General features: G+C 40.7%; 1 protein-coding gene across 1 annotated transcript in view; it reads right to left on the bottom strand.

Annotated features, from left to right (window-relative positions):
* LOC126262632 (BTB/POZ domain-containing protein 6-like) overlaps positions 1-17,345 on the bottom strand; it is an 84,491-nt gene that overhangs the window by 32,645 nt on the left and 34,501 nt on the right. Inside the window, exon 3 of the mRNA XM_049959390.1 lies at positions 7,521-7,657. Within this exon, the coding sequence (XP_049815347.1) occupies positions 7,521-7,657 (137 nt within the window). The remainder of the gene's footprint in view (positions 1-7,520; positions 7,658-17,345) is intronic.

The raw sequence follows: 17,345 nt of genomic DNA, 5'->3' as shown, positions 1-17,345 counted from the left end.
GGCAGAACCCATACATACCTTGAAAACTCTGTCTTTTAAAATTCTTGAAAGAAACGGGGCAGGCAGCCACAGAAGCCCCACTTGTAGAGAGTAAGGAGAATACCAGTTCGTGAGCAGGTGTCATAGGCTTTCTCCAGATTGAAAAACACAGCCGCAGACTGGTATTTCTATGGAAAATGATTCATGACATGGGTGTACAAAGTGCAGAGATGGTCAACCACAGAACAGCATGCTCAAAACCCACACTGTGCACTGGTTAGTAAATTGCAAGACTCGAGCCACCATACCAGCAGCTGGGCATGAATCATATGTTCCCTCACCTTGCAAACACATCTTGTGGGAGAAATGGGACAAAGAAAGTGTTTGTCCTTACCAGGCTTAGGTATGGGCATGACAATGGCATCTTCCCAGCATCTGATAAATGTGTCCTCTACCCAGATGAGATTGTATGTATGGAGCAGAAAGTGTTTGCCCGCAAGAGAAAGGTTCTGCAACATCTGAATGTGAACATCGTCCAGCCCTGGAGCGGAGAACTGGGAAGGAGTGAGAGCATGACCTAGCTCCCTCATAGAGGTGGCATTATAGCACTCACGATTCTGAGAAGAGGAGGGTACCACCCAAGCCTCCTCCACTTGTTTCCGAAGGAAGAAGGTAGGGGGACAGTGGGTGGAGCTCAAAATCTCTGCAAAATAGTGGCCTAGGGTGTTGGAGATAGCAACAGGGTACACTATAACATTATCTGCTTCTGTCAGGCCGGAAATTAGGGAATAGACCTTGGCCCCAGACAGCCATCGGAGGCTGGCCCGCACAACGGAAGAGGGAATGGAACTGTTAAAAGAACTAGTAAAAGAAATCCGACTAGCTTTTTTGCTATCCCAAAGAACACAGCGACACTGTACATGCAACTGTTTATAACAAATGTGGTTTTTCATCATAGGGTGATGGTTGAAAACGCAGAGAGCATGTCTCCGGGTGCTAATTGGATCATGGCACGCCTTAGTCCACCAAGGGACCACGACACAGCGCGGTAAAAAGGAAGTGCAAGGAATAGAACGTTCTGCAGGAGTAAGGATAACATTTAAAAGATATTCCACCTGGTCATCACAACTGGGGAAATGTTGGATGTCAAAGGTCACCAGGGAGGATTAAAGCCTGCAGCCGGCCTTAGAAAGCTGCGACTTTTAAACATGTAGGTGGGATCGGAGTCAGCAAACGGATAGCGCACGGGAATGGTCGCTTGAGTACTTGTCAGAGAGAACAGACCCATCAAGACATAGGGCAAGCTGAGTAGTGCAGAAGGAGAGGTCCAAATGGGAGTAGGTGTGCGCGAGTCTGAAACGGATGTGGATACCTCAGTGTTAAGGCAGATGAAGTTAAGTTGATTGAGAAGGTCAACCAAGAGGGCACTTCTCAGACAGGTTCTGGGAGAACCCCTAAGGGGATGGTGCACATTAAAGTCACTGAGCAGCAGAAAGGGATGAGGGAGTGGTCCAATAAGCTGGAGGAAGTCTTACCTGGTGACACTGAATGATGGAGGGATGTAAACAGTACAGAGGGGAAAAGGTCAAGAAGTGAGGAAGGAAAATGCAAACTGCAACAGCTTGAAGCTGGGTAGTAAAGGAGATGGGTTGACTATGAGCAGCCTGTGTCCCCCATGAGATGGAATACTGTCCTCGGAGGAAAGGTCAAGGATAGACGTGAAGCACAGAAGGGAAAAGATGCAGCAAAGGCTGGGGCCCCATGGTGGCCAAGCACGAATCCGCCAAAGAACGGCGAGCCCCTGGAGGGTTGAACCACCCTTTCCTAAAATTCTCCCGATAAACCGAAGTCGACCATTCACCTTCCCTACCACAGTTCTCACCTGCTCATTCCATTCCATATCGCTTTGCAACATAATGCCCACTGATGTGACTGTCAGGCAGGACACTGTATCCAAACATTACAGGTTTTTTTTCCTACTCACCCACATTAACACACATTTTTCCACATTTAGAGCTAGCTGTCATTCAACACACCAACTAGAAATTTTGTCTAAGTCGTCTTGTATCATTACTCAAGTTCAACACCTTACTGTACACCACAGCACCATCAGCCAACAACTGCAGATTGCTGCCCACCCTGTACACCAAAACATTTATGTATGCAGAGAACAACAGCAGTCCTATAACAGGATGTATACGTGGACAAAGAAAAAAAAAAATTCCCGGATTTCCCGGTTAAAAATACACTTTCTCTCAGGTGAAAATACACTTTTTCCATGTTAAGTGACAGTATACTCTTCCTCAGCACTGTAAAGCTCATCAATCCTTTGAATGTTTCTGGTTTTATATACCAACGTAGAATTTCCCGGCACTTTATAAAACGAAACTCAGGTGGGAAAAACACGTTTTGAAAGATCTTTGATGTGCAGCAACATGTACACTGGATATTTTCTTATTATGAAGGTATAAATTTGAATTCCGCCAAACACTGCATGTCACTTTCCGAAGCATTGAAATTGAGATTGCGATGCACTTTTGTAAGCTAGTCATAGCTCATGTCCTGTGATCTCGCCCCCTGATGACAGCATAGGACATGTGATGTAGTCAGCCAATAGCAAGATCAATCTTAAGAAGTGCGAACACACAAATAAGAAAAGTCAATGGTTTAAATTAAGATCCATCACACAAATGTGCCAGTAAAATTTTTAATAACGACGTAATGTCTGATGTGGGCTCGAAATTCTTCTAAATGGTCGTCCTCAAAGAACCGATTTTTAAATGAGAGTCAAACACTGTGATTTAATAAATACATTGTACATTCTCGCACATAGTTCATCTTGCACAAAAGGAAATTTGCTTTGAATGTAATGCTTTTCAAACCACCATTCGAAGTATCTTCCAGCGACCTGTCAGAAACAGATTCGTTCCAACAGTTCCAAGAGAGCGCCAGATAACAGGCGTCACCGCGCTGGCGCAGCTATGATTACGCAGGAAGCCCATATGTAAAACATTAGAAGATCTTACATTATGTCATAAAAGAAATAAGACATCATAGGATACTTCAAGAGCATCGGAAGTTTGTGAACCATACTAAAATGCATAATTTGGCTTAAAGTGCACATTCGTATGTACAGGTCCGGATGTAAATTTTCTTGGAGTACCAGTAGTGTATTATCTCATGTTTGGTTCTTTATTATGGCATAATGCCATACATGCACTTGAAATGCAGCAAACAGTTGAAACTAGCCAATAGTGTGAAATTAAACACTTCGTTTCAAATAAATTGACTGCCTCAGCAGAAAAGATTAATAAAAGCCAAATGTCTTCAGCAAACCGACAAAAATAACTTCGTTGTTCTGCAAGGCGATTAATGCTTGACTGTCAGAAAGGTGGAAATAAAATCTGACACTAATAACATATTTTAGTCTACCGTAATTATGTGAATGTGTTTTAATTCATTTGATAGCTCCCGACCACAAAAATCTGTTTTATCATCATTTAACATGAGAGCAATAAACAAAGAGGAAACAACAAAATCACTAAACATAAACACAGGTCACTTGGAGACTACCCACCTCTCCACCACAAATCAGACTGCTCTGTGCATCAGCCCCAGATTTACTATATTTCTGAACCGGGGAAATATTAGGTACTGGTGCCCAGCCACATTTCTGTAACCAGAAGCAGGAGAAGGTACTACTCATACGCTACTCAACTGTGCATATGCAAGAGTCTGACCGCAACTGCTCAAATGAATCTAATTCAAACAGTTGTCACGTCACACTCATCGGAGGCAATTGTTATGTTGTTGTTATGAAGGATTGCAGTCTTCCTAAAGCCTTTGACACACTTTGCTGTGAGGCAAACGCTTGTATGAGCACTGTGTTTTGTTGTTGTATGGCGCATTTCCTTTGCAACTTAAGATTTATATTTATTTTTGCCCCCCCCCCCCCTCCCCCCTATCGTTCATATTTTGTTGCTGCTGCAGTAGCGGGATACAGTAATATCCTTTGTTAGAGTATTGGTCCTTACCAGGCAAAATCACAAAAATTTAACTGAAAACTAAAACAACGAAAAATTGTCGGAATTCTAAACAATTCCTGGGTTTTTCCCTGTTTTCTCCCAGATGTCCTGGGTCGTAGACACCCTGTATAACACTATCACCCTGGGGCACTCCCAACAATACACTTATCTCTGATGAACAGTCACCATTGAGGACAACATACTGGGTTCAAGCCACTCACACATCTATGAACTTATTCCACATGCTCGTACCTTCGTTAACAGCCTGCAATGGGGCACCATGTCAAACACTTTCTGGAGATCCTGTATGTTACTCTTCATCCACAGTTCCCAATACACCATGTGAGAAAAGGTCAAGCTGAATTTTGCACGAGCTATGCTTTCTAAAACCATGCTGATTCATGGGCATAAGCTGCTCAGTCTCAAAAAAGTGTATTATATTCAAACTGAGAGTGATATTTGCAACAAATGCAAGCTATATTCTTTGTAAATCTGAACTGAGATTCTATTGGACCTGGTAACTTACTTGTTTCTCTACACCAGCAATGCTTATTACTATGTCATAATTATCACTGTATTCCTTCATGTTGGATGTCATCTCTGATGGGGATGACAATCATCCAACAGGCTAAATGTCCATGTCACAAGGCCAAAATCATGGTACTAAACTCCCTTACACTGTTCTCCATTTAGATGTCAGACTTACTTTTTTTTGTTTTTACTGGTCTGTTTGTAGTGCATTGTCAAGGTGTATGCATAGTTGTTTTTGATTTTTACCTTTTGGTTGCAACTGATCTGTTGATACTACTATTTTTTTCCTCCTTCAATACTGTGGAACTTGGATACAGGATTCCTCTTTGTATATAGTATTGACGAATTCAAAACAATTGTTTCTTTATTGTCTATAATATTGACACTTTTTGCTGTTAATGTTTCTTGTCAGTTGGCTGTGTATCCAATCAAAAACTTAAGTCTCATACATAGATGTATAATATTTGCTGACAGCAAATATGGGGACTTTCGCCATGTGGGGACTGTTCTCAAGGTAGTTATTGCAGTGACAAGAATGCTCTATTTATAATTTTCTCAACATGTTGTGGTTTAGGATTGTCTTGTATTATTCTCCCCTTTTTATATTTGCCTTAAACTGTAATTGCTTTTCTCTTCAATGTTCTTTGGATTTTTAGTGGATCTGCTAGACCTTGTTTCTAGCAATGAAAACCTCTTTTTCTGTATGTGTAGTGATTCAGTCATTAACATAAATGATACAATGTTAATATAAAAGAGCTTTGGGTGGAATTATCCTAACCATACAGAAATGTTAATTTGAAACTGTGCTGAAAGTAGCTTCCTATACTTCTGAGTAGCCAATGGTGCTTTCTTTGGTCTCCTGAATGGTAGTCTTGGTTTTCCTCCTGAAAGAATTCCTATATCAGTCTGTATCTGGAAACTGCAAAGTACTGCATACATCCCCCCAATAGTAGAGTAGCACTCTTTACTCTACACACACACACACACACACACACACACACACACACACACACAGAGAGAGAGAGAGAGAGAGAGAGAGAGAGAGAGAGAGAGCATTCTCAAATTCTCAAAGATGGCCTGAAGGTTCTAGTACACATCCTGCACCAGAGTTCAAATACAGTGAGCCAACTGGTCTATCTATTATTATTATTATTATTATTATTATTATTATTATAACACATATACACTCCTGGAAATGGAAAAAAGAACACATTGACACCGGTGTGTCAGACCCACCATACTTGCTCCGGACACTGCGAGAGGGCTGTACAAGCAATGATCACACGCACGGCACAGCGGACACACCAGGAACCGCGGTGTTGGCCGTCGGATGGCGCTAGCTGCGCAGCATTTGTGCACCGCCGCCGTCAGTGTCAGCCAGTTTGCCGTGGCATACGGAGCTCCATCGCAGTCTTTAACACTGGTAGCATGCCGCGACAGCGTGGACGTGAACCGTATGTGCAGGTGACGGACTTTGAGCGAGGGCGTATAGTGGGCATGCGGGAGGCCGGGTGGACGTACCGCCGAATTGCTCAACACGTGGGGCGTGAGGTCTCCACAGTACATCGATGTTGTCGCCAGTGGTCGGCGGAAGGTGCACGTGCCCATCGACCTGGGACCGGACCGCAGCGACGCACGGATGCACACCAAGACCGTAGGATCCTACGCAGTGCCGTAGGGGACCGCACCGCCACTTCCCAGCAAATTAGGGACACTGTTGCTCCTGGCGTATCGGCGAGGACCATTCGCAACCATCTCCATGAAGCTGGGCTACGGTCCCGCACACCGTTAGGCCGTCTTCCGCTCACGCCCCAACATCGTGCAGCCCGCCTCCAGTGGTGTCGCGACAGGCGTGAATGGAGGGACAAATGGAGACGTGTCGTCTTCAGCGATGAGAGTCGCTTCTGCCTTGGTGCCAATGATGGTCGTATGCGTGTTTGGCGCCGTGCAGGTGAGCGCCACAATCAGGACTGCATACGACCGAGGCACACAGGGCCAACACCCGGCATCATGGTGTGGGGAGCGATCTCCTACACTGGCCGTACACCACTGGTGATCGTCGAGGGGACACTGAATAGTGCACGGTACATCAAACCGTCATCGAACCCATCGTTCTACCATTCCTAGACCGGCAAGGGAACTTTCTGTTCCAACAGGACAATGCACGTCCGCATGTATCCCGTGCCACCCAACGTGCTCTAGAAGGTGTAAGTCAACTACCCTGGCCAGCAAGATCTCCGGATCTGTCCCCCATTGAGCATATTTGGGACTGGATGAAGCGTCGTCTCACGCGGTCTGCACGTCCAGCACGAACGCTGGTCCAACTGAGGCGCCAGGTGGAAATGGCATGGCAAGCCGTTCCACAGGACTACATCCAGCATCTCTACGATCGTCTCCATGGGAGAATAGCAGCCTGCATTGCTGCGAAAGGTGGATATACACTGTACTAGTGCCGACATTGTGCATGCTCTGTTGCCTGTGTCTATGTGCCTGTGGTTCTGTCAGTGTGCTCATGTGATGTATCTGACCCCAGGAATGTGTCAATAAAGTTTCCCCTTCCTGGGACAATGAATTCACGGTGTTCTTATTTCAATTTCCAGGAGTGTACACCTTTCAATACTGCTCTGACAAGAGAATCCACAAATAATGTGGGCATTTGGGTTGAGATGGTCACCAGCTTTATATATAGAGGTATTCTTGAAGCTACGATAGCAAAACAACACTTCATTGCCATCATAAAGAATAACATGTTTGACAGACGAACTCCATCACCTCTTCCTTATGTGCATGTCACAGTGAAATGTCTCCTTTATACAGTAACTAACTGTATTTACTTTTGTCATTTTTAAGTAAAAAAACAATCTGGGCAGATATGAAATTGTGAGAGACAAGCAAAATCAAAGTGCTAAAAGCTTGAATTTTTTTCTGTGTATCATTCATTTCAGAAAAACATTTTGTAGTTACACACTGAATTAAAATACGTACTCAAGCAAAGCTTTGAATGCTTCAGGTTGTACATCCAGTATAGGTATAGGCTCATCCTTCTCCGGCATACCTCCAAAAAACATTGCCTCAAACACAGGACTTGACATGGCAAGAAACAACTTGTGAACAGAAAACAACTGCAATAAAGAGAAACATTTTGTTTTTGAAAGATTATGTAAAGAAGCTGTGTGTGATCATTTTATAAGTAAAATATGCACCAAAATTTCAGGAAAATACTGGAACTGAAAGAAAACTATGTCGATAAGGGCTATTTCTAAAATGTACGAAAACAATTCCTAAGTGTTATTCATTAATTCACATGATTTATTTCTCACTTTATGTAAAATGCAAAGAACACAATATCTGTTACTTCAAACTATTACATAAATTATCTCTATCTTCTTCATCCCTCCTTTTCTGAAACACACAAAACATCTTCCTCCTCCTCCTCCTCCCCCAAAAGAAACCTCCTCCTCCTCCCCCAAAAGAAAGTGATAAAGACTGTCTTTAACATTGATACAATGATATCAGTGCACACAGATTCTTGTCCATGGCCCTTCACAACATACGCACAATTTCTTGCTGCATAGATCTCTGGTTTCTTACACCTCTTGACACCTACCTGAAATACCATTATTTCTATCACATAAATCAAGATAATTTTTTTATGGTATGAAACCTAGAACAGTGTCAGAAACAACATTTAACAAATCAAAAACTCACATTCCCTCCCGAAAAATCAGCTTTCCTTTATTGCAAATACCAACATATTTGCTCCCTCACTCCCCAATGTTGTTCTACCTCACTCTACATTCTTGTACAACTAAATTCTTCCTTATTTTTTCCATAACTGTGTACCCTGCCTTTCCCTGTACTTTTTGTCAGATTTTTCCCTAGTAACTCCTGTATCATGTTCTCCATTTAGATGTCAGACACCTGCCCCCATCCCCATCACCCAGTTTCAGATGAGCAATGAGCATGTCTTCCCTTACCCCCTTCCCTGATGTAATCTCAACACACATTGTGTGCTTTCCATCTTTCCACCACTCACCACCGTCAACACAGTTACTAATTTTTGTCAGAGTGCAGCATATACAATTTTTTAGTGTTTGTTGGTTTATTTGCCATTGAACTTCTACATTATTTTTGACAGAATATGATAGTCAAGTACTTAAACCATGGTTGCTACAACCAGTGCTCTGTCACTAACTTTTCCAAGCATGATTGAGGGATATAATGTAATGTTTGATGTTTCAAAGTACTGCACTGAAAAGGTGTTTGAATGTTGTGCAGGTGTGGTTAAATTTAACGGAGTTAAACTTGTAACTGTTGTTATTTATAGATCCCCAGACTCCGATTTCACAGCATTTTTGCTAAAGCTAGAGGAGGTTCTTGGTTCACTTTATAGGAAATACAAAAAGTTAGTTATATGTGGTGACTTCAATATTAATTGTATAAGTGATTGTGCAAGGAAGAGGATGCTGGTAGACCTCTTTAATTCATATAAACTTATGCAAACCGTATTCTTTCCAACGAGAGTGCAAGGGAACAGTAGAACAACCATAGACAACATTTTTGTTCATTCCTCATTACTAGAAGGGCATTCTGTTAGAAAAAAGGTGAATGGCCTTTCAGATCATGATGCGCAAATTTTAACTTTAAAAGATTTTTATGCTGCAACTCGTGTTAAATATAGTCATCAGCTGTTCAGGAAAGCTGATCCGGTTGCTGTAGAGACCTTTGTAAACCTTATAAAGGAACAAGAGTGGCAAGATGTTTATAGAGCTGAGACAGTAAACGATAAATATAATGCTTTTCTAAAGACCTTTCTCATGCTCTTTGAAAGTTGCTTTCCGTTACAAAGTTTAAAACAGGGTACTAGCTCAAACAGGCAGCCTGGGTGGCTGACTAGAGGGATAAGAATATCTTGTAGAACAAAGTGGCAATTATATCAAAACGTTAGAAACAGTCAAAATCTAAATGCAGCAGCCCATTACAAACAGTATTGTAAGGTGCTTAAAAATGTTATTAGGAAGGCAAAAAGTATGTGGTATGCAGATAGAATAGCTAAGTCTCAGGATAAAATTAAAACCATATGGTCAGTCGTAAAGGAAGTTGCTGGTCTGCAGAGACAGGTCGAGGATATAGAATCAGTGCGTAGTGGGAATGTCCGTGTTACTGATAAGTCGCATATATGTACAGTATTTAATAATCACTTTCTGAATATAGCAGGTGAACTAAATAGAAACCTAATTCCAACAGGGAATCATATAGCGCTCTTAGAAAAAAGTGTTCCGAGACTGTTACCTGAAATGCTCCTCCATGATACTGACAAGAGGGAGATTGAGTTAATAATTAAATCACTAAAGACCAAGAACTCTCATGGATATGACGGGGTATCTAGCAGAATACTGAAGTATTGTTCTATGTATGTTAGCCCAGTACTTAGCCATATCTGTAACTTTTCCTTTAGGAGTGGTCGGTTTCCTGATCGATTAAAATACTCGGTAGTGAAGCCACTTTATAAAAAGGGAGACATTGATAATGTTGACAATTTTAGACCTATTTCTATGCCATCGGTGTTTGCTAAAGTTATCGAGAAGGTTGTATATACAAGGTTACTGGAGCATTTAAATTCACATAATTTGCTGTCAAATGTTCAGTTTGGTTTTAGAAATGGTTTAACAACTGAAAATGCTATATTCTCTTTTCTCTGTGAGGTTTTCGACGGATTAAATAAAAGGTTGCGAAAGCTAGGTGTTTTCTTTGATTTAACGAAGGCTTTTGACTGTGTTGACCACAAAATATTACTGCAGAAGTTGGACCATTATGGAGTAAGGGGAGTAGCTTACAATTGGTTCGCCTCTTACTTTAAGAACAGAAAGCAGAGGGTAATTCTCCGCAATATTGAGAGTGGTAGTGATGTTCAGTCCCAATGGGGCACTGTTAAGTGGGGCGTTCCCCAAGGGTCGGTGCTGGGGCCACTGCTGTTTCTTATTTATATAAATGATATGCCTTCTAGTATTACAGGTGATTCAAAAATATTTCTGTTTGCTGATGACACCAGCTTGATAGTGAAGGATCTTGTGTGTAATATTGAAACAGTAACAAATAATTTAGTTCATGAAATAAGTTCGTGGCTTGTGGAAAATAATTTGATGCTAAATCACAGTAAGACTCAGTTTTTACAGTTTATAACTCACAATTCAACAAGAACTGACATTTTAATCAGACAGAATGGGCATGTTATAAGCGAGACGGAACAGTTCAAGTTCCTAGGCGTACGGATAGATAGTAAGCTGTTGTGGAAAGCCCATGTTCAGGATCTTGTTCAGAAACTAAATGCTGCTTTATTTACCATTAGAACAGTATCTGAAATAAGTGACACTTCAACACGAAAAGTAGTCTACTTCGCATATTTTCATACGCTTATGTCGTATGGTATTATTTTTTGGGGTAATTCTTCTGATTCAAAAAGGGTATTTTTGGCTCAAAAACGGGCTGTTCGAGCTATATGTGGTGTAAGTTCGAGAACCTCTTGTCGACCCCTATTCAAAAATCTGGGAATTCTGACATTGCCCTCACAGTATATATTTTCTTTAATGTCGTTTGTTGTTAGCAATATTAGCCTATTCCCAAGAGTTAGCAGCTTTCACTCAGTTAATACTAGGCAGAAATCAAATCTGCGTGTAGAATGCAGTTCCTTGACTCTTGTGCAGAAAGGAGTGCAGTATTCTGCTGCATCCATTTTCAATAAGCTACCACAAGAACTCAAAAATCTTAGCAGTAACCCAAACTCTTTTAAGTCTAAACTGAAGAGTTTCCTCATGGCTCACTCCTTCTATTCTGTCGAGGAGCTCCTGGAAGAGCTAAAAAATTAAGCAAATTCCAGTGTTACATTTTTGATTGTCTTCATTTAAACTTATGACTTGTCACCTGAATATGTTTTTTTTTTCTATATTTCATTTTATCTGTTTCTAATATCGTGTTATAATTTCATGTATTGACTCGTTCCATGACCATGGAGATTTCTCCTTAATTTGGTCCCACGGAACAATAAATAAATAAATAAATAAATAAATATAATGTAATGTTCCATTAAGCTGATGTCACACTAGAATACACACAGATATTTGTCTTTTCAGCTCTTCTAGAGCCAGCTCCTTACTATCCACAGTCAAATTTGTTACAACATGAACATTTAAAATTATAGAGCTAACTCTGCAACTTCTCATTGTTAAGAAATGTGATAACCTAACCATTTGATCTGCAACAATTTCACAAATCCATGAGCCATTTTCTATCAGCTCTTTCTTAACATCAATATAATTATTAACTAACGTGGAGAAAAATGTTGGCAATGAAAAGCAGCCCAATGTATATTTCTCTTGAAACAGCATATAGCTTTATGTCTTTCTTATTCATGGGTCTGTTAAAAGAGTGCGTATTTCGACGAACAACAACTTCTTGAGACATTTCTCCTAAAATAAGCCCAATGATAGTCTTGAGAATATAAGCACACATCTGAGATCACAACCCAGTGGCACTCAGTCTGCAGACAGCTGGAGACTCAGATGACTTGCGGGATGGGCCAATAGGCCGACTGATAAATGGAGGTGTGGCATTCTACTCACGGTAAACAGCAACAGTAAACAACACAAGAAAATTCATTCACTACATTTTAGCTGTGTCATTAATTTTGCATCAGTAGGAATAAGCTGTACTGAATGCAGTTAAATGCACATTGATGGCAACGAAGAGAAATAAAATGGGCCTAGAAATTGCAATGTTGTATTTGTTACTATTATACCATTTTCAAAAACTGAAATAAACTGGCATTATTTGTAATATAAAGAACCGTGAAATATTTTAATCCTGGCAGGTATCAACTAGTAGCTCCTCTTCTTTTCCAGTTACTATGTAGTGCAGGTATAACCAATAATGACAGTATGTAACTCATTTTTTAGGATTGAACGATATTTTTGTGTGTTTGTTGGGCATAAAATAAGTAAATATTGCATTTTGTATTCAATTGGTTTTCTTTGTAGTAATTTTACTTAATTACAGTAAGCACTAACTATCTGAATACTGATCAACTGAATCACTGGTTAACTGAAAGTACTGCAGTTGGAAATTCAAATTTTTATGGAATTTTGTGAGACTGCAGTTATTCCCATAGTTGTAAAGTATAATCTTCTACATGGAAATGTTTTGTTGCTGACTGATAATGCCCACACCATCCTTCAGACCTTTCACCTTGAAAAAGAGAATGAAAAATTCAAGTTGTTTTTTGTCTCAAATCATTACTTCAGTCGTAGAACTTTTACAGAAAGATGTTGATATGTGTGGTACTCATTGGGAAGAGCCTGAAAAAAAAAATTCAGCAATTGTACAAGGAAACTGATTAGCACGATGTGCTGTACACAGCAGCAGATTAATGCGTCAAGTATTTCACATAATTATTGATCAAACTTTAAATGATGTGATAATCTTCTCATTAAGAGGTATAATGTTATGTAAATGGTTTAACACAATGAGACAAGTACGCGTCTCGAGGCCGCATAACTCACTGCGCAGAAATATCCTGATTTTATTCTTCTATTATTTGAGAATGAGAGCTCTTAATTACCTGCAACACACTTTACACATAATATCAACCCTTTACGAAACATTTTCTCCTTGACATCCTCACAAGATGATGAAAACAGAAAAAAGTTTTTTGCTTACTACATTTTTGCTGTTCAGTCGGTAAAACTGCCACTTCAGGCATGATGTTTAATTTATTACTTCTTTACTACTAACATTATTTGCAACACATTTTTCAAACAGTATCCACATTACACTACTGAACATTCCTGCAAAATTGTATAATTGTACGACACACAGTTCAGGAGTTACGACATTGTAAACATTGAGATGTGTGTAAAACTAGCTTTTGCTTCAAATTACCCAGATTCTACTCATTCAGTATTTGATAAATAGAGTACTTAGCGACTTCCAATAAACTTTAAACATATGAGGTTTGCCCATAACATAATGCACCAAATTTTTTTCTTCAACAATTCTTTACTGAATATTATGAGAATTACACACAATGAAAAATGATGTTTTATCTACACATCCTATTTTTCCATGTAATCTCCATCCCGTTCAATGGCCTTCCTCCTGCGCGAAACAAGGGCGTGTATATACTGTCAGTACTAATCCTTGTCCTGGTGGTGCAGCCAGTGCTTCCCTGTGTGAATCACCTCCTCATCATCCACAAAATGTCTTCCACAAAAAGCATCCTTTAATGGCCCAAACAAGTGGAAGTCTGAGGGGGCTAGGTCAGGGCTGCTGCAATATGTCAGGTGTGACAGCCATGGATGGTCTCCCCGACCACTGCAAATCATGGAGCTCTGCCAAATCACCTTCTGATGGCCGCACCCTCCACCCAGCAGCAAACTGTACTTCTGTCGACAGCAGATGCTCCTTAGACTTTGCACAAGTGTTTGTGAATATTCCTCACAGTTTCATTCTCTGCAGTGAGAAATTCATTTACAGCACATTGCTTGTAACATAGATCACCTACGGATGCCATTTTGAAACTGTCCTGCAGCTACGCTATCTGTCAGAAGTGACGGAAACTTGGCACGCCACTCGGGAGACTTCAAATAATACACACGTAACGTTTCGCATTCGTAGCATTGTCTTTGGCTGGAAAAAAAAATATATCACCTTCTGGGCAACCCTCGTAATTTCAAATCTTTTCTAAACTTTTTTCTCTTGCATGCTTAATGTCACATATTTAACACATTAAATCATCCAAAAACTAATCAGACGTTTGAAGTTCTTTTACACATGAGAGATCAATTCTTTCAAGATTTAAAGAATCGGGGATTTACTGGTAACACTCTAATGGAGTTAGCTGACATGCATGAAATTTATGGGGAGGCACGATGCAACACGAGAAACAAGACTTCTGTATGTGGGACAATTTCCATGAAGTGGAAATTCTGTGGAGCATCTATGGAATCTATTGTATTGCAAATAATATTTCTATCCCATATGGATAGTTTTTTAACTTATTTCAATGCTAACCAAATTAACTGTAAATGTTCTGTTACACACTAGAGTATTACAGTCCTCAACAATCCTATAAACCTACAGTGGCTGCCTTTGCAGCAGAACACTAGCTGAGATCACGCCACCAACACCTGAGTCAGCGGCATGTGTGTGCTGACAACACCGAGTTCCAACATTACGCTTCCATGAAAAACCAACAGTGTGCTGTTCACCTGACCAACAAACATGGTGAGGGAATGTCAATGTACCATGGGAACTAGGTCTATGGTTTTGAGAAAGGACATGAGAATGCCGTAATATGAACCTGTAGGGTAGTGAAGCCCCAACCAGCAAATAGTCTTATCTGAAGCATTTAAGCTAATTGTATTGAGTTCATAGACAATTGTGACTCAGCACTTCAGCTAACATTGAACCTCAGTCATAGTGTGCTATTAAAATTTGTTAAAACTAGGATTGGGAGACCAGCACAAAGTAAGCTACTTGTATGCGATTTGACCACAACATGGGCAAATGTGAAGGGAATTCTATTGGAGAACCACAAGTCAAAACGAATTTTGGTTTACCATGCAGGTCTATTATTGTCTAGTACACAGAATAGGGCTGAAAGTATGGAAGAATAGGCAAGTCGCATTGGCACATTGCAGCACCAACCCCAGGAAGCCATCTGGACAATAATGATGGTATCAGACATTCTGGCGAGCCAAGCTCCAGTTTGGAAGCTGGCATCGGTATTCACACAGGGAACTGAATATGAAAGGATTAAAAGAGTTTTGAGAGCAAGAGGGGTGGATTAGTCCAAGTGGTGGACCTAGCATTAACAGAAGAAGCCCCAGTGGCCTCTTGTAAGGAAAAGTTTGGCGGACCAAGTCACCCGAGGGATTACTGCTTTAAATGAAAGAGAGGATGCTGTCATGTAAGGAGCTGCACTTTGGAAAGACACATCAGGCAAACGGACGCTGTGCAGCTGAGTTGTAGGACAACAGAGAAACCGACACTCAGTCCACCACTGCCGCGAATTATAGATGACACACTATGCAGAGGTCATCACTGGGAAAATGGAAACATACAACTGACTGTGTGTTGCTGATTCAATCTTCAAGGACAAGCTGAGCTAACTGATAAGGCAAGTCTTGTGATATGTTTGCAAAGAACCAGGGCACTAAGCTAAATAGCATAATGCCAATGCTTGGTTACCAAGTATGAGGACTCGGAAACGAAAGAAAGGCATGTGTTGGTGGTCGATCTGTGCCGCGAAGTTGTGCTCAGTAGTTTGGCAAGGGCAAGAATGTCTTTACAAACATAACAAGTGCACAGGGATGTGTGGGAACCAAAAGTTTTATAGTAGATAGTGCTGCTCAGATTAGCATAATAAAGGAGTCAGCAATGTGCAGTACAATGGGCAGTAACACCACTGAAAGAATAAAATTTAAAGGATCGTGAAAGAAACAACAGAAACATGTCTAGCCCCAATGTTAAAACTGATAATAAATGACAATATGTGTGTGGAATGCAAGTTTCATATAGTACGGGACAAGTTAGATGTCCCTTATGAAGGAATCTTAGGCAAAGACTTCAGTTAGTTTAACAGTAATCATAGACCAAGGTAGACCTATTAAATCCTACCTAGTCATCAAATATGGGGTGTCTAGGAAACTTGCTCTCTCGGATTGCTAGACAACATTCAAACAAATCTTATTAATGAGTTTTATTACAAAATTGGAAAATACAATACTTAATTTTGACTATTACACAGAAGTGTCGCAATCAAATGGCAACACGCAAAATAAACAAGCTTCTTCAGTGTATGCAATTCCTAAGTCGCTGGTCTTGAAGTGCTTAATCTTGATGCTTCTGTTCAACTGGGCCGCGGCACCTATGTCCTCTTCACATGAGGCCACTGCTGCCGCTTTGTCGTCCTGGAGAGGGGTCAGTCAGCGTACAATTGGCTGATGTATTTTCACAGCCCTCTATGTTCACTGTTCCCGACTGGCATGCTGGCACTTGACTTTACACCATAACAAGAACAGTGCAATTCTAGACAACAAGAGCCAAACTGTTGAATCTTGCAGACCAGGAGAACCACAATGAGAGGAACATTGTCCCATGGAACAAACATTGGGCAGGTGAGAGAAACAGGCTGCAAGGGCAAATGCAATACAGGAAGCATGAACATTGTCCCATGGAACAAACATTGGGCAGGTGAGAGAAACAGGCTGCAAGGGCAAATGCAATACAGGAAACATCAGTCACAAGGAGTGACGAGGTGGAATTGAAAATAGATCTTAGAGAGAAGAGGGATCTCCGGAGGAAGGAATCAGAAGAAGCAACAGGGCACCACATCTAAGGGAACCAAGCTGATGTAAAGGAAAGAGTAACTGTGTGGCTTTACACGAAAAGGACCACAAGAGGAAAAGATTTTAAATTTTAAGGTGCATACCACAGATCTGATGAAGGAATAATGGAGAAGCAGCAGTTGCAAACAGGTGTGTATTTGTCTGCAGCACTGGTGAGCATGCAGAGGCACTTGCATCACGAGTATTTTGAACACCACACAAGATGTTATATTGAAATGGCAAAAACTGAAGACAGGTGCTGTATCTGCCAAGGGAGAAGTCAAGGAATGTCACATATTTAGTGTGGTTTCAGTGGACCAAGAGAGAAATTACCAGATTAAAGGAGATGGTTAGAATGGACCACTTAAATAAAGAAGAAAGGACTTTTATTACTGAACTATGTATTACACAAAATGTATTTCACTTG

This window comes from Schistocerca nitens, chromosome 6, assembly GCF_023898315.1.
Source record: "Schistocerca nitens isolate TAMUIC-IGC-003100 chromosome 6, iqSchNite1.1, whole genome shotgun sequence".
NCBI lineage: Eukaryota > Metazoa > Arthropoda > Insecta > Orthoptera > Acrididae > Schistocerca > Schistocerca nitens.
The sequence above is the reverse complement of the archived record's forward strand: the minus strand, read 5'-3'. Positions and strand labels throughout refer to the sequence as shown.